The 25,676-nt window shown below is 34.7% G+C and overlaps 1 protein-coding gene across 1 annotated transcript; it reads left to right on the top strand.

Moving 5' to 3' along the window:
• The first annotated feature begins 1,446 nt into the window (after positions 1–1,446).
• ELF7 (hydroxyproline-rich glycoprotein family protein) lies at positions 1,447–20,414 on the top strand. Its single transcript, XM_088218167.1, has 12 exons — positions 1,447–3,197; positions 4,185–4,253; positions 5,600–5,707; positions 5,797–5,977; positions 6,069–6,145; positions 6,268–6,387; positions 18,340–18,445; positions 19,015–19,101; positions 19,235–19,303; positions 19,384–19,455; positions 19,559–19,702; positions 19,798–20,414. Exons 1-12 carry the CDS (start codon positions 2,257–2,259, stop codon positions 19,939–19,941), a joined length of 2,118 nt encoding a protein of 705 aa, XP_088074293.1. The 5' UTR covers positions 1,447–2,256; the 3' UTR covers positions 19,942–20,414.
• Positions 20,415–25,676: the final 5,262 nt, after the last annotated feature.

Below are 25,676 nucleotides of genomic sequence, written 5' to 3'. Positions count from 1 at the left end.
AAAGATTTGGTAATTGAATGTGTGCATATATTGGTTGTGGGCATTACCCATTTTTCTTATTGAGTCCGTGAAACTTACCCCAATTCACACCCTCTAATGCAAATAAAATCAAGAGTAAGTTTAAGGTTGAAGAAAGACTTTGAAGAACCTTTAGTGATAGTGAGAGTTCATCTTTGAAAGTTAGTTTAATTATATTATAATGATGTAATGTAAAGAATTTTGTAAGTCTCATGATATAAGTCCGTATAGGGAATGATTGAGTCTTAAGTTTTCACTTAATACTGCGTAAATTTATCAAGTTATGTATGCAAAATGACGCTTTTTTCTCAACAGAGAAAACAGGTCGTTACACAATCGGTCAAATCTAGTATGAATTACACATGGATGGTAGTTGAGGCGATGACTCTACTAGGGTTCCCTAATTTGGAATCTTTAGAGAAGAGATCAGTTGGTCCTTATAAACAATTTGATGTATTATCTTCCTTCAACTCTTGAGCAAAATATGCAAAAGGAAGGAAAATTCATTGATCGACACCATCGTTTCCATCTAAAAACTATGAGATCACCCTAAAGACGCCCCGTACAACCCAAAAAGGTTTTAAAAAAAATATCATGACTAAAGGTTGAATACTTATCTCATAATTTATTTTATATTTCATATTTTGGATTCTTAAGAATTTAAATGACATGATTCATAATTTGCTCAAATAGTTAGTCCATTTAAATTATAATCGTTTCTTTCTCCATCCCTACAACTAAAATGGGCCTTTAAAAGAATTGTGGTTGAAGGCCAAATATTGATAGGCGATGCATAATCTAGCCAAATAGGTAGCTCATTTAAATTATTAGTGGTCAATATATGTGAATATTGTAAATAACATTTCTTTAATATAATTTGAATAAAAGAATACATATGGGTAAAAACTTTTTTTATTTATTAATCACTTTCATATATCTCATGTAGTTTACTTATTTTAATTTAACTAAAATTATAAAATACTAAAAGTTTGAAAAGATGTTTGTTACAACTAAAAATATAGGAAATAATTTTTATAAACTCTTTGGGTGGGGGGGGGGGGGGATGGATTATTCATTTTTTTTTTTATATTATTATTGATAAGTGAAAATGTTCTCTTTTTATTATAATCATTAATTTTGAAGTGATCATGTCAATCTAATTTCATTAAAAAAATAAAAATGATATAAATTTATAAACAAAATCTTATTTAGAGAAATTATATCTAAATTGACATTAAATAAATTAAAAATGAAATAAATTTCTAAACAAAATATCATTTAATGAAAATTTGAAAATCTTAAGAATATTTATATCATTATTGATATATGTGGTGCTTAAATAATAATGTATAAACATTTTTAAAATTAAATATTAATTTGTACTGATATTTTGTTTTTTAAAATGCAACGTAGAATGGTACCTGAGCGAGTTCTGACGACAGGCCCAAATCTAAAGAGCGAGACAACGTGGTTCGGTGATAAATATAAATACTTTTCTCTCTTCTCTTTGCTTTCCGACAAACCCCTCTCCGGTCGTACTACCTTTTCTGCAACTATACAAACAATCTCCTTCTCAAATCTGTGCTGTGGATTGTGTATATACTTCACTTTTCTTTGTGTTCATGTTAGGTTTCCGTACATCAAATCTCTTGGTTCGGGGGGTTTTATAAGGAGGGTAGAGGAGACGGTAAAATTGGAGGGTTTTTCTGTTTGTTTCTCTCTTAGGGTTTCTCTAGATTGAGTAGAAATTGGGATTGGTAGAGTTTCTCTTTCTTCTAAAGGATTCTTGAGTTGTATTGAGTGCGAGGATTGGTGGACTTGGCATTTCGATTTTCGTTCTGCTTAGTTTGCCTCTTTGAGTTTTTTCTTTTCTTTTTCGTTGCGTTTGAAGAGGAAAGGAAGTTTTGCGCGCAATATATCTGCTAGGAGTGTTATCAGAATTCAATTTTGGCATTTTAGTTCTTTTATTTGCTTTGGTATGGATCAGCTCTGTCCTTCTGGAGAATTTGAAGTGATGAATCGAGTTCTCTGTCTTAGGGTTTTTATTCTGGTAGGATGTTCAAATTAACCTTGAATTTAGGACTTGGAGGTGGTTTTGTTGTATTTGAATTCAGGAACAAGGTAGTAAAGATTGTGTTTTAGTTATAGTTTTTTAATTGGGAAACGCAGAATTCAAGATAAACAGTTACCCTTGCCTGGTGTTGTATTCTGATATTCAAATAAGTCGAAGGCTTAGCCATGGCCTCCTACAGGCCATTCCCTCCACAATCCTCCTTCCCTCCGCCATCAAATCAAAATCCTTTACCACCCCCGCAGCAGCAGAGAGGAAACCAGTATAATCAAAATTGGAACTATAGTGGTAGTAATCCTGGTGGGGAAGGGTCTACCTCTGCAGCTACTTCTTTTCCTCAGAATTTCAGTCAAGTGCAGCCTAATTCTAATTACCACCAGTCCTACCCTGCTTCTAGACCGCCACCTCCTCATCAGCAGTACTCTTATCCACCTCCTCCCCCACCTCCGCCTTCTGATTCCTCCTTCCCTCCACCACCGCCACCACCTTCAATGCCGCAAAATTCAATGATTTTACAGTCACAGCAACCTCCTGCGTATTATCAGTCTTCTCAGTATCCACAATATAATCATCAGTCTATGCAGCCACCTCCTCCACCCCCACCTCCTTCTTCTCCACCCCCAAGTTCTTCAATTCCCCCCCCGCCACCTCCAGGTTCCCCTCCTCCGCCTCCATTGGCTCCTCCTCAAAGTAAGGAGGCTGGAGCAAATAAGGGATCAAAAGATCGTGATAAAGGGATGCATAGAGATGTATCCGAGTCTGGAAGGCGCGGGCACTCTAATCATGTGGTTCCAGTGAAACAGCAAAGACCCTCAGTTCCTCCTGGTAAGAAGCCAAATGATCCTCCTGGGAGGATGGAGACGGAAGAAGAGAGAAGGATGAGAAAGAAGCGGGAGTTTGAGAAACAAAGGCAGGACGAGAAGCACAGACAGCAGATGAAGGAATTGCAAAATAGTGTTCTGCAGAAGGCTCAACTAATGTCTGCGGGCAAGGGGCATGGTTCAATTGTTGGGTCAAGAATGGGGGATAGGAGGAGCACGCCTTTTCTAAGTGGTGAGAGGATTGAGAATAAGTTAAAGAAGCCAACAACTTTTTTGTGCAAATTGAAGTGAGTATATAATTTTGCCATTTGTTCAATAATTTTTTTTTCTTCATCTCCAAATATCTTTTCTTTGAAGGAACATACTGAGTAATTTAAGTGTGCAAATGGAGCCAAATAATCAAGGAAAGCTTTTTTTTTCGCCACTAAAAAATTATTGAAATGTATGGAAAATGTTGGTGGTTTTTAACTCCATGTATTTTACTTTGATTACCTTGAAAACTCCATGTATTTAATAAAAACAGGTTGTTGAACTAGAGGAACTCTTGATCCTTGCATTTTTTGCTTAAGGTGGTTCTATAAAGTTATAAATTTCTGGACCGTGAACAGTAAATGGATGTGATATATGGCAACGAAGTGGCAAAATTATGATATATAACAATATTGTGGAACAATCTAGTATAGCTTCTACTAGTATAGTGTTGCGGCTAGAATTAATATGCTTTAGCAGGATTTTTATAGTTATTATATCTTATTAGAATTTGTTTCTTATTTAGTCAGAGTTGTGTTCTGTTTGATATTTATTCTAGTCATGTGGACACCCCATAGATAAATGGAGTACTCATCATTATTTTTAAGACTGGCCATGGAAAAAAATTATTAATATCTCAATGAGTAACAGTTCTGTTATTTTTAGTTGTGACAACCATATAATCGTGGTTGTTGCTAATCCCTGTGATTAAGGATTTGATTTTTATTTTCTAGACCTTATCTCCTCTGTTCATATCGGAGAATGTTATATTTGCTAAAGATATTCTGGATGATAATGTGACGACATGTCCATGCCATTTTTTTAATTGTTAAATATGCACAAGGTTAAATTGTGAATCAATGATATTGGTATTCTTTATAACATGGTCTGGTTTATGTCAATAGTCTTCTGTTTTTTGGTAAGAGAAAATAATCTTCTCTTAGGTGTAGTGTTGTTTTATTTCAGTTTATGAAACTTGTTTTCAAGGCTTACTTACAAACGCTCTATTCTTGTGCTTTCTAAAGATTCCGGAATGAGCTACCTGATCCAAGTGCACAACCGAAGCTCATGGCGCTAAAGAGAGACAAAGATCAGTATGTACTTCTAAACAGTTGCTTAGAAAAAAGAATTATCGCTTCATTGTCTTGCTCAAAATTTTGTCAAAATTTGGGTTTAATTCGGGTTCGACGAGTACCTGCATAAACATATTGTTTTTCTCGTGTGCACAGAGGTATTAGTGTGGTGATATATCGACAGTTGTTCTCCACTTATATCAGTGGTCCATGCTTGCTAACAATAAATTTTTAGGAGAAGCTCTGACTTTTATGATGAACGAAACAGTAAAAAACTCTTCTAGTTGTCAGATGCTAAAGTGAAACTATAAAAAAAATGTAAATATTTGAACATTGTGCCAAGATAGACATTTAACTAATTCTCTTTGGGAAGGCATTTGAAAAAAATGCGCCCTTCTTAGAAGTTGGAAGAATGAACCATATTATGCGAGTTTGGACACTAATTTCTGTTATGAAGTATTTGAAAATTTCGATGTTAGTGTCATGCTACCATGTAAACCTTCTTTTGGCATATAGCATTTATCTAACAAATGGAAGACTAAGAAAAAACTGATATTTGATAATATACTATGTTCTGTTTTATAGAAAAAAAAGGATGTTATGAAGAAACAGATAATTTAGGATGCTATCCCTTAAGGATATAAGGGTCATCGGAATAAATACGTAAGCTGGTAATTCTCGCATACATGAGGATGCAAAACATAGGAATTGTGGAATAAGATATAGGCAGAACTAGCTTTTGATCTTCTGGGTTAGCTTTTAGATTTCTTACCGTTACCAATGGAAAAAATAGTTTGAGATGGACTCTACAGTGTTTTTGCTTCTGTCATTATTATTAACACATCTCAGTTTCTTTTTGACGTTGTCTCTATACATTTCACTTTAAAGTGGATAATGAGCAAATAGATCTGGTGAAAAATGGTCAACAAAGTTCTTTCAATAGTTATTAGATCTTCAGAAATTAATGTACTGCCATACTAGTCATTGGTTTGGGTCCAAAGGATAGAGCTTTGCTTGAATACCAAAGAATTAAGAAACAAAAAAAATGCAACAAATTAGACTGTTGTTCATGCTAGTCATTGGTTTGGGTCCAAAGGATAGAGCTTTGCTTGAATCATCAAAGAATTAAGAAACAAAAAAATGCAACTAATTAGATTGTTGTTCAATGTTTTGAAATTGTTTGATCTTAACTGAAGCTGCTTTTGCAGATTCTGATAGAAATTTGATATTTTTAAATTTAATGTAAACTAATCTGGGCTAGTGTTACAAAACTTCAGAAGCACAACTTCTCTCTTGGTTTGTCTATGTTTCAGGATCTGATTCAGTTTTCATAATCTTATGGTAATTGTTGTTATCCTTTCTGACAGATATACAAAATACACTATAACATCTCTGGAGAAAATGTGGAAGCCTGAACTATATGTGGAGCCTGATCTTGGGATACCTCTTGACCTGCTTGATCTCAGTGTATACAAGTATCATTTTTCTGACTTTCTTTTTTCTTAGGAAGTAAACAACTTGTGGTGAGACAATTCTTACTTTTATTTTCTGCTGGTTTGATCAGTCCTCCCAGTGTTAGACCACCTATGGCCCCTGAAGATGAGGAATTATTGCGTGATGATGAAGTTGTTACCCCTGTGAAGAAAGATGGCATAAGAAGGAAAGAAAGGCCAACTGATAAAGGTGTTTCTTGGCTGGTTAAAACACAATATATATCTCCACTTAGCATGGAGTCGGCCAAACAGGTAAGCATATAACTACATAATTTTAGGTTTGGTTCTTTGTTAACAAATGTTGATAGAGATTTATCATTATTAAACGCATTATCACTTGCAGTCTTTAACTGAAAAGCAAGCAAAGGAATTGCGAGAAATGAAAGGGGGTCGCAACATTTTGGACAATCTTAATAACAGGTTTGCTGTATTTCAAGTGGTCTATCTGAAGTAGAGTTCTGGCAAGATGTACTCATGATAACACTGTCTTCTTTTCTAAAACAGAAGAGAGAACAAACTAATAAAATTAATAATTTTCTCAGAGAGAGGCAAATCAAGGAAATTGAGGCTTCATTTGAGGCCTGCAAGTTACCCCCTGTTCATGCAACGAATAAAAACTTAGAGCCTGTTGAAGTTCTGCCTTTGTTACCTGATTTTGAACGGTATGGAATTATTTGGTGCTTCTGTTTATTTTAATTTTCTGCATCAAATATGTTTCTATAAGCAAATGCTTCTTGATCTTTTATGAGTTTGATTTTGTTTTGAAATTAGGAATATCTTTATATTTTCCTTATTATTTTCTCTTCCTTGGTTGTGATTTGACCTATCTACGGTTATTAATCAAGAAATTAGGCATGTCAGAATTGATAACTGTCACATTAGTTTGTAGCCTTCCTTTTGTTATATTTCTCACTCTTGTATATTTTATACCAGTTCTTTCTTCTTTCTCCCTCGTATTCCTTTGTCTTGATCCTGTTTTTCCTTTGTGTCTCTTCCTATTCTTTGATTTCTCACTTAATTTTCACGGATTCTATGTTATCATGTTTACATTGGTTCCAGACCTACTTGTTCTAAGTCAGTTGATACAAAATGTAATTTCTCTCCTAACTTTCCTGCAAGAATCAAGAGATTTTGGCTTTGTTTCCTTGAAAAATCACAAAGTTGAATTGCAAAATTAGCCACTCCTTGGTTAGCATCTTTCTCAGCAAGCCACCACTACCATTCAGGCAGGCAATGGATGCTGTCGAGACATCCACAATTGGAATATCACAGCCACTCCTTAGCAGATGCAAGCTAATCTTTCACCATCGTGGCTCCTTGAAAAGCATTGTTTTTAGTCGTAAGTGTTCAGAGGGATTGCTGAACTTGTATCCTCTTGGACAGTATTGCTCGATTATTGAAAATAGTTACATTCTTGTCACTGGAAAATCTTGGGTTGCTCCAAACGCCAAATGCCTGTGAGTGCCATGCGATCTAGTTATTTAAGCTTAACTTGTTAGTTGAGCCAAGTCTTTTAAACCAAGCCAATTGAGTTGGTTCATTCAACCTAAGTCGTGAGTCAAGTTGAGCCAATTTTCAGTAGATTCTGAATTTTTGGGTTAGTCCAATAAGTATGAAATTTTTGTATTTGGTTCTTGGTTGTGTCTTCTCAGTCAAGCATCACTTAATCTGTGTTGGTCCATTTAACTTCCTTCTCTCATACACAACACATTGCTGCCTTTTCTACTTCTTTCCATAACCAAACACTAAGCACTAGTTACTTATTTACATTATATGGTGATTGGCTTAAATCCTTCAAGATTTCAGGGACATCTCGAAGAAACGTTGAACCTTCATTAAGCAGTTTGATCACCCTAAATGTGTCTACCTAGGATCTTCTTCCTACTCTTGTCCTTAGACCCAAAAGAGCCAACACCCACCCACCACCCTCCCAACCCCCCCGACCCCCTCCATTCTGTCTACCCTAAAAGATCTAGAGCCTTCACTGGGATTTCTTGCTACTCTTGTTCTTGGACTTAATGGAGTCAACTAAGCTTGTTATTAAGCCAACTGTCTTATTTTCTTGGAACACTAATCTAGTTCTTGGGGGAGTGTGCATCTTTCTGAAAATGATCCTTTGGATGACAATTTCTTGAGACTTTTGTATTTATTTCTTTCTCTCCCTTTGTATTTTTTCTTTTATCTTAAAAATTGAAACTTTCTTTCTAAATGTAGACTTTTTCTTGGGTCAAAACGGAGGAATAAGGGCTACCTGTTGGTTACTGATGTATCTTACCATCGGAATACTTCTATTCTGTGAAATATTTAGGAGTGTATATTAAGTTTAAGTATGTATGATTTTATTTAAGCTTTCAATTTTTTAAGTTTTCGGTTAAAATTCCAGTTGCAGTTAGATTAGAATTAAGTTAAAGGCCCTGTGAATACTTTTTTAACCTCTCTCATCAGACATCAATTAGTCAATAAATATATTTACAGAATTTTCTGAAGATGCATTTTCTGTATGACTCTGTGATGCAATCATGACCTTGTGATGCAATCGCATGTTTACATGATGCAACCAAAACCTTACATGTAATGGTTAAGGGATCTTTTGTGTGATTCCTTGTTACTTTTCTGTTATTTTCAATCCTGATTCTTAGGTGTGATAACTAAAATCTCTTAGTTTAACCAATTTTTTTAACAGCTTGTTTGAGAGTATTATTTTGATGGTAAATGAGATAAGGTAGAGTATAGTGCCTGATAAATGATATTTGCGAGTTCTTAAAGAGAGTAAATGCGAGTAAGTCAGAGGAAACAAAGGGTTTTGCAACTCCTTGTAACCCGGCTAAAGTCCACTTATATAACCCTTCGAATAAGGGGTTGAGAGAGTCTTATTAATATGTTTTTGATTAAATTTTGTAAATACCCAATTCTATATATAGCATAACTATATTTTAACTTCTGTCACATTAGTAAGTATTTGACTCTACTCCATCAAATCAAACAAGAGTAGAGTTCAATCTTGCATTGCTCTTTTTATTATTAACTCCCAATTTTATTTCAAAAAAGAATTATTATTAACTCCCAACATTAAAATTTTACTTTACTCAACTTCACTCATTACTCTTTTTATTCATAGAAAAAGAAATATCGTTAGGAATCAAGAGGAAATAAGACATATACAGAGAAACAGACATCCTCTTTAGTAAATGCAAAAGGAAAAAGCAACAGCAAGAAAAAGCAAATAGCGAAAACCGCCTATGATAACAAAATGATCGGATCCCAATTTTGATGAAGCTCATAACTAAGTCAGAATAATTCCCATGAGCTTTGGCCCATAAGGTACCCTTTCTCCCACAGTGTAAAAAATGACGAGCAGCAATCTTGAAATATCCTATAGTTTCCCGTGAGCCATATACTCTACAAGCCAACAAAAAAGTTTCCTTTCCCTCAGTAGCTTTGCCGCCTTCTTTATCCCTACAACCTGAAAACACAATCGCATAAAATTCTTGATTGTACTTAAACCAAATCGGTTAATTATCTCATCCACAACTTCAATGCCGCATGGGAATGAGTCTCCTCTCTATTGTAACACATAATGGAGATGTCTAGAGACAAAGCTCGATTAGGCCGGCGGACGTGTCACATCTCATTAGTTGTTAAGCATTTAATGAATGGTTGTTCCTCTAAACACTGTTACTTTTGACAGACTGGAGCTTTTTTTTTTGATTTTATTTTTTCTGAGATAAAAGTAGGAGAAAATATATTAAAGGTAAAGCGCCAAGGGGGCGAACCCATGTACAAAGATAAAGAGAAGAATTTACAGATTTGTGATAATATCAACAATAGATCCCAAATCCTCTAAACTATCTAGGTTGTGACCGAGAATAGTGGAACCAAAAAAAGTAGCCATTGATCCTTGGCAGTATCAAAATCAGTAAATTTGTGACATTCATTCCAAATCACCCAGATAATAGATAGAGGGATAAATTTGTGACATTTGTGTTTCGTAGTAATTCCTTCCCAAGCTAGAAACTCTTGAGAAACAGTCTCGGCTATAGCCCAATGAATGCCAAAAAAGTTATAAATCATATTCCAAAACTTAATTGCGACCGGACACCAAAGAAGAAGATGATTAGTAGTTTCATTATTCAGCATGCACAAAGGACATCTTCTTCTTTGGTGTCCGGTCGCAATTAAGTTTTGGAATATGATTTATAACTTTTTTGGCATTCATTACACTATTCAGCATGCACAAAGGACATCTGTTAGCCAAATTCAGTCGTCTCCTCGTGAGATTGTCAAATGTAAGATTTCTACCCTTTGCAGCTTCCCAAGGGAAAAAAGAAATTCTGAGTGGTGCAACAGATTTCTGGATAATTTTGTTGGGAAAATTGCCAGGAGAACTAGATTGGTCATCCACAAGAAGTTTATAGAATGACTTGACAGAAAATGCACCATTTATGTTCTCTTTCCAGTAGAGACAATCTTCACTAAAATTAAGTTTAATGGTAGATAATAGCTGGAGAAGACTTTCATATCCCTGCACTTTCCAGTCCTGTAAATTTCTGGTTACCACCACATTCCAATAATTATCCTCATACACATCCCTAATGAGTGAATTTATGTCTTTGGCAATGACATAAATGAGAGGGAAACGTTTCTGGTAACATTCCTTACCAAACCATTTATCTTTCCAAAAGTGGATGTTGTTTCCTTTGCCCACTTTCCAATTAGAACTATCAAGTACAGATTCTGAACTGTGCATTATACTTTTCCACAAACTTTTCCCATATGCAGATTTGTCCAAGTCAGTAAGATCCAGTCGGTTATTACCAAGCCATTTACAGTCAACAACATCCTTTGAGAGTTTGTTATGTTCGCAGAGATACCTCCAGATCCATTTACCTTGAAGAGCTTTATTAAGAGTTATGACGGATCTCAGTCCCAATCCTCCAGCAGCAATCGGTTTCTTAATCTCGTTCCAATTAACCAAATGAAATTTACGACTATTATCATAATCACCCCAGAGAAAACGACATTGGAGAGGGTACTTTTGATAAGTGTTAGTCTCCCACCCTTACACAGATATTTACTTTTCTAACTAGCCAATCTATTTTGGAATAACTCAACAACAGGTTCCTAGCTTCTTGCATCTTTATGATTACTGCCCAAAGGGACTCCCAAATATTTAATTGGGAGTTGAGAGGATTTGCAGTCCCAGATAGCAGCAAAATGAGGAGAAGTGTCAACTAGTATGTGACTCGAATTGTGCATACCCAAATCAATAAGCTCAGATTTATCAAGGTTTATCTTTAAACCCGATATTGCTTGAAAACATAATAAGATGCACCTCAAATAAAGTAAGTTATCAATATCTGGTTTATAGAAGAAGAGAGTATCGTTAGCGAGAAAAAGATGCGTAATTTCTGTCTTTTTATCATGATTACCTATTGTGATGCCCTTGAACAATCCCAGATTACTTGCCTCGTCAATGAGCTTGTTGAGCGCTTCCAGTACCATAATAAATAGAAGCGGAGATCATGGATCAACTTGCTTTAAACCCCTGGTAGCCTTAAAGAATTTTGAAGGTCTACCATTTAATAAAACACAAAAGTTGGTGAAGTGATACACATTTTTATCCAACTTCTCCATTTCTGTCCAAAGCCCAAGTTGTCAAGCATGTGGTCAATGAAATTCCAAGATACATGGTTAAAAGGCTTCTCCATATCCAGTTTATAAATCAGACCATTGCCTTTTTTCTTATAACATCATCAACAACTTCATTGGCAATAAGAATAACATCAGTGATTTGTCTGCCATGAACAAAAGCCTATTTATTTTGACTGATAATCCAGTTAAGAACTTTGGAAAGTCTGTGAGCAAGCACATTGGGGAGAAGCTTGTAAAGACTGCTGATTAAATTGATTGGTCTAAAGTTCTTAATATTAACAACATTTTTCTTTTTTGGGATTAGTACAAGGAATGTTGAATTAATTGATCTTACAAAGAAAGCGCTGTTGTAAAAATATCTGAAGAAATCCATTATATCACCTTTCACTATTTCCCAGAACTCTTGAAAAAATTTAATATTAAAGCCATCCGGGTTAGGGGATTTATTGCCATCATAGTCTCTGAGGCATTCTAGAATTTCCGATTCAATAAATTCAGCTTCCAGAATAGAATTGGCAGAGTTTGTCAAAGTACAGGTTGTTAAGAAGAGGTCTAGCAGGGAAATCTTCCATGCAGAGATTCAAGAAATGTGCTCTAGCTGCTTCTCTCATCGCCTCATTACCCTCTATTTTATTTTCATCCACAAGTAGTTCAGAACCATAGTTTACCCTCCTTCTGGGATTGGCAAGCCAATGAAAATATGGTATTTCTATCAATTTATTTGATCCATTTTTCTCTAGCCCTTTGCTTCCAAGAGATGGCTTCATTCATTTCTTTTCTCTCTATTAGCATTAGAGAGGCCTATAATACTTTCCAAGTTCTCCAAACAATCAAGTTCAGTCAATAAATCATTTATTCTTTTTTCCTCGGCCTTACCAACCTCTTTGGTCCAAGATTTAATTTCATTTTTTAGTATGGAGAGTTTTGAGGCGATAATAAAACTTGGGGTGCCTCTACAGTTGGTAGAGTTCCAAACATTAGCAATCATTTCTCTAAACTTACTATTTTTAAACCACTTGTTATCGATTCTAAATGGGCAGGGGCCCCAATGAATTCCATTAGAATATAATAAAATGGGGAAATGATCATAAGTGGGTCTAGAGTACCTTTTGATTTAAACCTAGAAGTTCAAGGACGAGATCATTGGAGACGAGGAATCGATCAATTCTGGAAAAAGAGCGATTGTCTCTCTGATTACTCCAAGTCCAATTTCTTCCATTCAATGGTAAATCAACTAGATTGAATTTGTTCACATAAGCTTGAAATTCATTGGCACAGGAAACAGAGAAATGGCCGCTGGATTTTTCTCCCCTCTGAGGACCATGTTAAAATCACCACCAATGATTCCCTTATTACCCCACTTGACATGACATTCGATTAATTCTTTCCACATAGTCTCTTTATTAGATTCCGAATCTCTACAGTATACCCCTGAAAAGAACCATTCCACCCCATTACTTAAGGTAACAAACTTACATGCAACGGTAGTGCCCCCAACCAGTGTTTCACTACAATCAACAAGGCTTTTGTTCCACATCACTAGAATGCCACCAGCAGAACCATTAGCAGGAAGGAATGCCTAGCCAACATCATCCTGTCGCCAAATGCCATTAATAGTTCTAGCATTAATGTTGTCCAATTTGGTTTCTTGTAAGCAAACAGTTGTAGGCTTCCATCTGTCTAAGAAGCCTCTGATAATGTTTTTCTTTTTGACATTGTTAAGACCCGTCACATTTCAAGAAAGCATTTTACCTACCATTGTTGAATGTTTGATACCCCCCAGTCTCCTCACTCTTCTTTCTTCTACCTTCATAGTTAACAGAGCATTTGAGTCTCTTGAGCTCCCTTATCCCACTTTCAGGCTGTTTTTTCTTAGTCTTGGTGCTCTGAGAAGGGATGGGATTCCACCATATCTTCTTTTTAGTGGCGTAAACAGGGTCATCGATTGAGATTCCAGCCCTTCGAAGGAGATAACAAGGAGTTTACTGATGTTGCCAATATTCTGTAACACCCATGAAGAATAGAGCTGCGCTTCATCTACGTTGAGTGATGTAGGGATAGATTTAATGTTGTTTGGTGTTTCTTCTGAAAATGGGAGCAAGGATTATTTCCAATACATGTTTCGCAATTGGAGGCAAGAAATTTTCTTCAAGGATACAAACTTCGAATGAAGGGGTGGATAAGTGAGAATCGTTGATTGACCCATTTCCACTGCAAATTATGTCCATATCTTCCTCGAAATGTTTTCGAGGGTTTGAGAGGTCAGTGGGATTTTTATTTGAAGAGATGCCCAAATCAAGCTTTCTTGGCTTTTTAAGTGGGCTGTGTTTTGATTTGGGCTTCCATTGAAGTGTGACTTTTTGGGACTTTTGCTTGGCACTTGTAAATTTTCAGGCCTTTTTACTCAGATCCCACGTGCTCCACCCATTTTCCTTTTTCCTCTTATGTTTATGTGGTTTTTATGAGCTTTTCCGTTGATTTTGGGCTCGAGATGAATTTTGGTTTGCCGGGTTGAGACTGACAGAGTAGGGGCATTTGAATTTCAAAATTTGAAAAACCGGGAATTGGGTCAGGCTGCTTCTTCATTCCCCGCACTGAGTTGCCATTGTTTGACGATAGAATCTCGACGAAAGGTTTGCCTCTATCGACTTGAACTGGGATATTGAATCCATGTCTGCATTGAGGACAATGTACCAACATTGAGCACAAGGGAAAGGGGCCGTTTATGGTCTGCTCTAAAGTGTTAAGAGTACACAGCTTTGGGTTTTTTATTTTTGAAGAGATTAGTCATTGGGATCTCAACAAATTCGAATATCAATTTCATCATACGCCACCAACCATCGCCTTGTAGCCTTCAGGAATAAAGTTATGTTTGACCAATCTTCCATTTTCTTCAGATAATACGAGTATTCTACCTCATATGTTCCAACAAAGAGCAATGAACAGCTTTCTAGTATCACCTATAAATTTTTTCCCGCAAGTGGCTCCTCTTTTAAGCCAGTAAAAGTTGCTGAGTGCCTCCACAAGCCATTTCACTTCTTTTTTATTAAGGGCGACGGAGATTCGATTTCCTCTTCCGTTCTCGTTGATTTGTAATCCATCAAGATTTTTTCCCTTACAAACCATGTCAAACGATTTTCACTCGATAACAACGAATTTTCTGATACCCGAGTTTGACATGCCCATGAAAAGAAGAAGGTCGGCCCCACAGGCCGACCAAGTGTTTTTCTGGCTCTTTTGTTGTAGATTTAGGGAAGGTTACCCTTAGGTAAAGGGGAAGGAGGAGAAGTCAAGTGGGAGAGAGAGTTTTAGAGAGAGAGTTTCAGAGAGAAGTCCCTTAGTTAAAAGATCTTGGCAAGTTTCAGGGTTGCCTTTTTGACTGGAGCTTTCTTAAAGTCTTTGGAAACAATATGATTGTTTGATGTCAGAAGATTGGTCAGGTGATTAGGAAAAAAATGACCTACAAGTATATTGACCTGTAGTTTCTATGGTCCAAAGTATGGTGTCGAGAGATTGGTTGTACTAGCTCCAATAAGATCATGAGGCAAATCAATCCTAACTCCTCCTTCATAATCTCAGTAGTCTATTATGGTAGTGTTCTTGATAGGAGTATCAAGCATTTATCTCATCCTGCTATTCGGACTTATGAGAATGAACCAGACATTACTAAGAGGGTTAACGTTAATGTCCTATGCTTATAAACTTGACCTTGCTATTTTCTTAGATTGAATAGATGCTCTAGGAGATTATTTTTATTGGTATAACATATCAGTGAAACCGAAATGAAATTGGTAGGTTCTATTAAGAAGTATTAGCGATATATCTACTAAAACCTTAGAACATTTAGTGGGTCTGTCTGCTAACCAATTTTGTTCCCCGGGGGAAAGGGGGATTAAGAGACAAATATTGAAAGAAAAATAACTTGCCACCTACTATAAGAGTAATTGTTTGAGAATTTGTTGTGGTGGAGACAATTTACTAATAGCGTGACTGATTACTTGGCTCAATTTGAGGAACTGCTGCATAGGTATCAACCTGAAGAACTACTATTAGTAGGTTGATCAATGGGTTAAAGAAATCAAGGGGAAGTCATATATTACTCTTAATTCTTTCGGAAAAGTTTATCAGAAGGCTTTTTTTTTGAAATAAAGTTTGTCAAAATACTCTTGAAATAGAAACTTATTTCTAATGCCCTTTTGTTCATCAAGCTTTTTCCTTTTGGGAGTTTATTCATTCCTAAGTTTCTTCCTCATCACATTTCAAAACCTGTTGTCTGTCAAACATCACATTCTTTCACACCTTGCCCAAATGGTCTTCATAGTGAGTCAAGTGGTTCCTGCACTAAATGATGTTGTTTCCTTGACAGAGTTGACATTACTTCTTGATGTCTCACTGTGCCTTGGTTGGAGAACACAAGTCTAATGATTCACCCTAATTGTTGATCCTATTGGATACTCTGTTAATGAGGATGACTTAGATGATGATCTGCTAATGACGATGACGTAGATAATGAAAGCAGTCTGCCAGTTGTTTAATTGCTCGCGAGTTTCTACTACAAATAAAACTAAAGAATCCCTTGAGGTTGAGGCTGCTACTCTTTATGATCCTATTCCTTTGCCCACCTCAACGTACAAGTATATTAATTCTTTCCTACTCCCATGAGTCTATTACTTCGATGCAGAGAAGAATATATAAATACTATTACTATTTAGTCTGCTAATATTTAACTTAGAGTTATATTCCTAAAGAAGTTAGTTGTTTAATATTATTTTAATTATATTCCTACTGAGCTGCCATTTATATTCTAGATTACTTAACAATTTTTTTCCTTATTTTGTTAAGAATTATGTAGTAAGTCTAGCATTAGATTTTATCTTTTGCTATCACCGTTCTTTTGGGATTAGATTAAAAAAACTATAAATATGTAAGCCTCATGGGTTGTTAAGTAGAAACTCAATTTTAATAAATTCTAGTTTATTCTTCAAAAAGTAATTTTCTTCTTGGTTAATTCTTAGTACTTTTATCTTCATGGTAAATTTTAGTGAAACCGTTGTAGATTCTGCATAATTCAGCTAGCTTGGATTTATCAAGCAAATTTATCTGCGTTTTATCCTGTACATAGCTCCTTTTATCCTTCAAGTGATGCTCCTTTTAAAGTTGGTGAAAATCAAGTTCGAGTTACATCAGAATGGTTGGGAGACCAAATGTGTTCTTCCATCTCCCACGAAAGCCCAAGGAAAACAATCACTCGCATATATGACTTCTTTTGGCTTCTTGTCTGGGTTATAATGGGAATCAATTCATCTTGTTTTGGGAGGATATGTGATTGGGTGATGCACCACTTGCATCTCTTTCCCTGCCTTAGCAGATTATCCACTGAACATGATTCTCCCATAGGCCCTTTTCTCCTCTTATGATAATCATATTTCTTGGAATTTCAACCTTTTTAGAAATTTGGATGAGTTTGGAAGGCTCAATGAGGTTATAATAACAGTGTTATTCTTCAATCCTCTTTTTAGAAAGTGAAAGTTCCTAATGAGGTGAGAGTCTTTTGAGTTTGTGGTCCTTGATGAAACTGATTCCAGTAGTTGGCTTCAAGTGTGCATACCTGTAATGTTCTCTCCTCTCATGCCTTCTACATGTGCTTAGGGCATATGGTCACTTGTTTCTGCATTGTAAAGGTGATTTGGAAGGTTAGGCTGCTTTTGCCCTAAACTTGGAGATTCCACTCTTTGGATAGAGGCTATTTTTGCTGCACTTAGGGTGCTTTGGTTGGAAAGTATTGTAAGAATTGTCAATAGGTGTACTTATTAATGATATTTCGGGTAGGATTGTGTCCTTAACTTTTCTTTGACTAAGTGTACATTTCATCAGGGGACTTCCTCGTTGTCCACCACAAAAGGATTGAGTTGCTATTGGCGCTCTTGTTTTGACTTTCCTTTTCCTTTTGTTTTTTCTTGTGTTGGGTGGGGTTGGGGGGTTGTATGTTTTATCTTTTCTGTAGGATAAGCTCCTCTAGGTTGTACTTCTCAGCTTTGCTTTTCTTATTCTTTTCTATAAAAGAAGGTAATTTTGTGATTGTTCACAGATTGCCAAAATCTTTGGCTTCTTGCCTCATTAACCCAGTGTGCATATTCTTGTTGTACCTGGTCGTGCTTACAAGGGGAATTATCACCTTATTAAGGCATCTTTGAGCCTGTTGCTTTGCTTTCTAATATTATTCCAGGCACTGACGAGCCCAATTAAATGCTGCTGCCTAAAAGTGAGATTGTAACCATATTTGTATGCAAATTTTATTAACACTTTCCATGGCCTTTTCACTAAATTTTTTTTGAATAGAAAATTTTTTCCCTGGTGTGCTTCTGTTTGGATTGACGAATCCTTGCTGCATAACTTGAACCATAGCTATTTTTAGCTTGCGGGTTTCAACTTCTTTTCAAGCAGAGGAGAATGATAAAGAACCACCTCAGATTAAGCATAAGAAATTCTTGGTTAATCTACAAATTTTATTGAAGAGACTTGATTATATGACTTAGCTGATTCGGTTTTGTTTCAAATTTTGGAAACTTTGAATATTTTCCGTATTTTTTTGTTTCCTTTGTTTAGTTGTGAGTAGAATGAAAGAGAGTAGGCTATGTTGGATTGATAACTTTCAGTGATGTTACCCTAGTATGCTCGATTCCCCCTTTTTGTTTACTTAGTTTTTTCTTGCCTGCCTGTGCTTTTTGTTTTCCTTTCCCTGGTATTGCGTCACCTCAATCCATTCTTTCTTCTGTTCTATTCCTGTTGTGGAATGTCTGTCTTAAATTTCCTCTTGTTATACATATCTTTGATAAGTTAGTTTCAAACCCAACTTATCCTACATCAGTCTGTATTCTTCTCTGTTAAAGTTCAGTTGCTGATGATTGCAACAACCTTGTAGCTATATTAACTCCTGATGGCTGTTTAATGTGGTTTTGCAGGTATGATGAGCAATTTGTTGTAGCCTCATTTGATAGTGCTCCTACAGCTGATTCAGAAATCTATGGCAAGTTGGACCAATCTGTTCGTGATGCCCATGAAACACATGTAAGAGAAATATATAGTGAAGCAAAATCTCAGTGCTGTAGGCACATTTAGTCATAGAATTAATGCTGATGGCTTGTTTGTTTATAATTTATGCAAAAGAATCTTTACTAGTTTGTCTAGGCATAGCCTATACCCTTTTATAGGATAGGCATAAGGTTATGAACTTTAACAGGAAAAGTACCCACAAAATGATTTTCACTGAAGGTTTTGTCATAATGTATTCTGGTCAGTGGTTTTTGCTACAAAGATTTCTCCCAATGGATTATCTGAGAAATCAATTGAATTATCAGTCAGAAAATTCTATTTTAATTTGTCTGTAGTCCAGAAAATTCTGTTTCCTGTTTTGGTTTTTTGACAAGAAAAGAATGATTCATTTGTGGAGCAGCTCAAGCATGGTAGCTTGGGTTACCTTCGCTTCTAATGAGGTTAGGAAAACAGTGTCTTTGAGCCAGTGAATTTAAAAAAAAAACATTTCTTCAGCAGATTGTTAATTTCTTGTTCCAGGCCATTATGAAATTTGAAAAAAAAAAAAACCATTTGTTCAGCAGATTGTTAATGTCTTGTTGCAGGCCATTATGAAAAGTTATGTGGCAACAGGATCTGATCCATATAATCCAGAGAAGTTTTTGGCTTACATGGTTCCTTCTGTAGATGAGGTAGATAATCACTTTCCTAATTTCCGAATATTATGTTTCAGCAAGAGAGCTTTAAAGGTGGCCACATTGCCATTTTTTTTCCTTTTTCTTATGGGTGTATTTTAATTTGTCTGCATTGATATTATGGTGACAGCTATCGAAGGACATCTATGATGAAAATGAGGACATTTCGTATTCTTGGCTTCGTGAATACCATTGGGATGTATGTTTTTAGATCTTTGTTGATGGTGGATGGGGTGACACTTAATTGATTGCTGACAATTTCTTTTGGCAACTCAACAGGTAAGGGGTGATGATGCAGATGATCCCACGACATACCTTGTATCATTTGATGATGGAGAAGCCCGCTATGTGGTAACACATTTGAGCAGATTTTACATCTATTTCTACATATATTTGTTATTGAAATTTTCTGCTGATTACTTTTTGGCTTTATACATCATTCTCCTGTTTGCAGCCTCTTCCCACAAAGCTTAATCTAAGAAAAAAGAGGGCCAGAGAGGGGAGGTCTGGTGATGATATAGAACATTTTCCTGCACCTTCAAGAGTGACTGTAAGACGGAGGTCAACTGTTGCTGTAAGAGAGCTTAAAGATTCCGCGGTATTACCATAAAGCCATTTATAACTTATAGATGTGTGGATACAAGAGTAACGAACTAAGTCTTTGTATGCGTCTGACTTTAGAAATGCTTTCAGGTCTACTCAAATGCAAAAGTTGGTCCTTCAAGTTCGAGAATTGGAAGGTTAGATGCTGAAGATGGCCTGGGAACAGCACGGAAGGTTGCACGAGACGAAGACATGGATCAATTTAGTGGAGCCGAAGACGAGTTCTCTGACTGAGTGTTGTCGATGCAAATGCACTTATATCAAAATGATTTCCCAATTTTGGTAGCTTGTGGGACAGTGAAGGACAGAGATCTGTTGATTTAGATGCTGCACTAGAATAAACTGAGATGGTCATATATCTAGAATTCATATGTTCATTCTAGCCTCCCAAATATTTATGTTTCTTAGTTTCATTCAGGGTTGTTAGTTGATATACAGATTTTTCCTTCGATGTCATACAAGAGATGGAAAGGGGAAAGAAAATTGTAAACAAGAGTTTGGACACAAAAAAAAAACAAAAAAGAAAATAGGCAATGGGTATGCTGCTGTTTCTTTTTTTTTTTTCCTTGATTCATTGAGTTTAGAACTTGAGTATTTGAGTTTTTCCATTATTATCCTTTGCATTATTGGATATGTATAATCTCAGGAAAGAAATATTGTAATATTAGATTGAGTAGCAACTAAATTTAGGAAGTCTTTGATATGAACTGCGCAGATTAAGTCTGACAGAGGTTATACCTGAATAGGTGATTAAATGTAGATGATTGGTTAGCAGTGAATGAATTATGCATTTAGTCATTACTGGAATTAAAAGAATGTATTCAGACAGTCAAAATTATTTGCTACGGGGGTTGGAGTAATCACTCTTTTTTGTTTATTTATCTAGCACGTGATTCTAGTTACTTTTCTTTAGTTTTTATTTAACCTTACTGATATTCATATGTATATATATATATATATATATATATATATAATTTCCTAACTCTTTATTTTTGAATATTATTTAAATTTATAAATATAAAATGATAAAATTATTTAGGTCCATTCGAGATATCAATGTATTTTGGAGTGATCCAAAAAGTAACGCATTTAGGTTCTACACTTGACGTCGGCGTGTCATTCTCGAGTCTTGACCCCAGGTACCACTCTTAATGCCGTGCAGTGGACCATTGCCTTCTGCTTTCTGGTGCCAAGTACGATTAGTTTCAATTGAATTTGTTTAAATCTGCATTATATCTTCATATAAAAATATAATGTTGTTATGTAATAAATGAATGAAGTTATAACTCTTTTTTCTTATTCAAAATAATTCGTTAATTTATCATAAAAATTAAAATATTACACTATACTACGTAGGAAAGGCAATAAGCTGCCCTCATGGAGACCTTTGCAAAATTTATACCAATCCAATATTGTAAATAGAAAATTTGAACCTATCCCGAATTGGGAGTGGATTCACCAATCCAATCCATTTTTGATCCCATTGGATTTTAAATTAAATTCGATCATATTTGACTTAGATGGAAGGATGTGGGGAGACAATGTGTATTAATTATAGCATATTACTAGACTTCTTACAACCAGTATTCTGTCCAACGAAACAATAGTGTAGTTTAGATCTACTTTAGATTTCACTTTACTTTCCTTATGATGGTTAGCTAATTAAATCAGAGTTCGTTAAAACTCTTAGCTTGTTTGAGAATTTCATTTTGAGCGTTGATTGCTATGCATAAATGTCACTTTTATTGCTTAGATTGAATGCATATTTGGATCACTTACTGCCTAAGTTAATGGATTTTGTTAAATTTTGATGTAGGTGGGAAGATAGGATTCAATATCCGAAAAACAGTATAGCAGGGCTAATTTCTGTACCAGATAGTTTGTCCATTGTTAAGCCTTGGGCAAACCTTATACCCAGAATCAGTAGCTGACGTTAGATTGTGCACAGGCAAGCTTTGGGCAAGGTTTGCACCCTAGGTGTGGCATCATATACAAAATTTTCAGATTATGCCAAAACGAAAAGAAATAAGAGAAAACAAGAAACCAATTAAAAAGGACACTTTCAAAAATAGAAATGAGGTCGAAATCAAGGTAAGAAAAACCCTACTTGCAGACAACCTCACTCTTCAAATAGAAGAAGAGAAAGAGAGTCGCAGGTGGCGCTGATTGAAAAGAAGAAGATCATATTTTCTCTCTATTTTTCTGTATTTTTCATTGTTTATCCTAAAAATAATTTCTCAGTCAAGTATTTAATTGAAGTTTTAATAAAAGGGCTTGATTTACTTTTATTCTTCTTTATTTTTAATATTTATATATTCTTTTGTGTTGAAGAATATAGATGTTTGTTATTCGTCACAATAGGATTTATTGTGCGTTTAGTGTAATAGCATATCGTTATTCAGTATTCCTTGATCCCTAATTATTTAGGATATTTCCATAATTAGTAGTAAATTAATGTTCATACTAAGAAGATATATAATCTAATTTAAATAAACTGCATAGTTGAGTTCATTGTGGGTCTTTCTACTTCGTAATGTTATTAGTAAATTAAATTTTAGGAGCGTTTTCGGGGTTGTTCATTAGTAAAGGTTAATCAGCGAGCGTCTGTTGGTAATTTAGGATTAAAGAAAGATTAGCTCTTAGGAGCGTCTATAATAGATAGAACCGGTTTATTGAGAATTAGTAAGAATTATTTTTGTATCAATAATCAATATTACATATTAAAACATATATTATTTAATTAATTTTTATTTGCTGTTTGTTTTAATCCATTGGTTGTTCAATTTCAACTCAAAGCAAAACCCCCATTCTTTTACTTTTATTTATTTGCTGGCCGTAAAAGAATGTTAGCATTCAATTCCCTATGAATTTGACCTTATTCACTTTTACTATAATATTATTTTCTTATTTGAATAGGAAAATTATTTTTAGTTAATTTGACACCCATCATTGATATATATATATATTTAGGAAGGAAAAAGTATTGACGTAAACTTAACTTTCTTTATCAAGTTCTATTCAAAATATAAAAGGGGTTTATATAGCAAAAAAATACGTGCATATGGTAAACCATGCATAAATGCATTTTCTTGAACTTTAAAATTCATTTACTTATCCAAATATATGTGCATCTTAAAATTCATGTACTTATCTAAATATACATGCACCTCAACATAAATGTGTACTAAAAGAGGTTTCAATACATTAAAATTATGCCTTAAGAGTTTTCTTAGGTAAGCCCAATTTAGCTTTTAATTCCTCAAATCTCCCTTTTCTCAATGACTTAGATAATATGTTAGCAAGTTGATCATTTAAATAGTAGTGAATCCAACTAATATTGCCTTCTTTTTCCGCTTGTCTTATAACATAATATTTTACTTAAATATTCGGCCATGTTTGATAGGATTCTTTGTCATACATAAAGCCGATTGATTATCAACCTTGATTATGTTTGGTTTGGCTTGAGGTTGTAGTAAATCTTCCATGACCTTCCTTAAGCATAAAGCTTAAATAGTTGCAACAGTAGTAGTTATGTATTTTGCTTCTATTGTTGATTGTGCAACTACCTCTTGTTTCATAAACATTCATAAAAATACATTTGAATCAATAGTAAAAACATATCCACTTGTGCTTATGAAATCGTCAGGGAATCCTGCCCAATTATTGTCTGAAAAACCTTTAAGAATTTCATGATTTGCTTGCATATTGATGATTTCGTAATCAAAAGTTCCTTTAACATATCTCAGGACCCTTTTTACAACAAGAAGATGCTTCTGACCTAGATCTTGTTGGAAAGAAATTGAAGATAAAAATTTTTTACTGATTCAAAAGTATAAAATTTAAGATAACTAGAGATATATATTGAAAAAAGAACATATATTATATTCAATTTAAATGAGATACTATTACGGAACAATACATAGCTTATATATAGGCATAAAAAATCCCCTATTAATTTCTCTATTGGTAACCACCCATTTATTTTATTTAATTACTATTAAATTATGTTACTTAATTTTTTTATATTGCAAATTTATGATTTTTTGTAATTAATAATTTAATTAAATTAATGCTAACAATCTTTCCCTTTAATATATTTTCTTTAATACATTGATTAGATTCCGATTGTATATAAACTTTTCTTTGGTCAATAAGTTTGTGAAGATATCTGTTACTTGTTCAACCTTTTCCTTCAACTTAAATATCTTTATTATTTCGAAATTTAATTGTAATTTTTTATATCTCATCAACTTCTTTAAATGTTGTCTTCGAGTTTGACATACGATTGGAGCAGCCAATATCTGTAACTTCATCACTATTAGGATAAACCATAAACAACATATTTTTTTTATTAGTTATCTTCGCAGAATTAACTTGTTTATCTTTATACCAGCAATTTGCTTTAACATGTCCGTACTTCTTACACTAATAACATTAGACTCCACTCTTGTTGCTTCTTTGTTCATTAGTGAAGTGTCTTTACTGAAAACTTTTGCCTATTCTTCTACAACGGTTCTTTATACACCTATTTTGACCTCTTCCTGCAACTTGTCAAATTCTATTGAATTGGATGCCTCCCCCTTCACTTGAACTGCTTTCTCTGTTCGTAATGTCACTTTTGAAGCATAGTTTATTTGTAAAAGAAAATTTATGGACTTTTCCATGTTAATTTTGGCTAGTAAATGATTGCTTTTCTTCGATAAAAAATTTTGCAACCTCCATCTTCAAAATGAACTGCATAACCATTTTATAAAAAAGTTGTCCGATACTCAGCAGATTTTGCTTCAGATCTGGGACTAATAGCACATCTTGAATAAATTTAAACCCCATCTTAATTTGCATAACAATACTACCCTTGCCTTTCGCTTGAACTAAATCACCATTTCCCATACGTACTTGGGTCTCATACGACGAATCTAGATTTTTGAACAATTTTTGGTTACTTATCATGTAATTTTTGCAACCACTATCTAGATACCAAATATTATTATTTCCTTCTGTTACAATATGGTATGTAAAAAAAAAATGTTTTTTGTATTCTCTATATCTTCTACGAAATTTGCAAAATCACGAATTTGACTTTTGCAGTATTTTACAATATGGCCGCTTTGCTTGCATTTGTTGCAACGTATCTTCTTCCAACATCTCAACGTACTGTGATTTGATTTTGTAATATATCACACCATATATTTGGACTCGAACCTGCTTCTCTCTCAATTTAATTTTGTTGCGTCTCCATATCCTGTTCACTTTTTCTCTGCGAATTTCTTTGATTCGTCAAAGAATTTTGAGTTCTAAAACTTGTACAAAAAGCAATTTCAATAGAGTTGCTCTCATTCTATAATTTTTTTACCTCGTGTGATTCCAACGTACTCATTAATTATTGAATTGTAAGAGTAGACAAATCTTTTGACTCTTTAAATGTTGCAACAATATATTTATATTTTTCAGATAAGTTAATTAAAATGTTTTCTACTACCTTTTGATATGCAATTTCTTCACCAAATTCCGCATCTGGTTCACAATCTCGATCATCTTTGAGAAATACTCCTTTATTTTTTTCGGATTCATTCATTTGTAAATTTTGAAATTGTCTGCACAAGGTCTGAAACTTTACAGCTATCACATTTGCAGATCCCTAAAACTCTTCTTGCAATATATCCCACGCCTCTTTCGATCTACTTGCACCAATTATCTGAGAGAACAAACTCTCTACAACACCTTATTGTGTGAGAAACAAGGCTCTGACATCCTTTATATGATCTTCCTCTAACTTCTTTGGTTTTGCAGGTGTTAGTTGATGTCCAACAACAAAGCGAAAATAACCATTCTCACCTATATCCCACAACCCTTGTGATTGTAGCAACATTCGCGTTTTTATCTTCCATACATCATAATTTCTACCAAAAAATATGGGAACTATTGTTTGCGCCATATTTGCGCCAACATCTGAAGCCGTCAATTCAAAA

This window comes from Carica papaya, chromosome 4 (genome assembly GCF_054855325.1).
Source record: "Carica papaya isolate Zhongbai chromosome 4, ASM5485532v1, whole genome shotgun sequence".
In the NCBI taxonomy this organism is placed as follows: domain Eukaryota; kingdom Viridiplantae; phylum Streptophyta; class Magnoliopsida; order Brassicales; family Caricaceae; genus Carica; species Carica papaya.
This window is presented reverse-complemented; position numbering and strand designations above follow the sequence as displayed.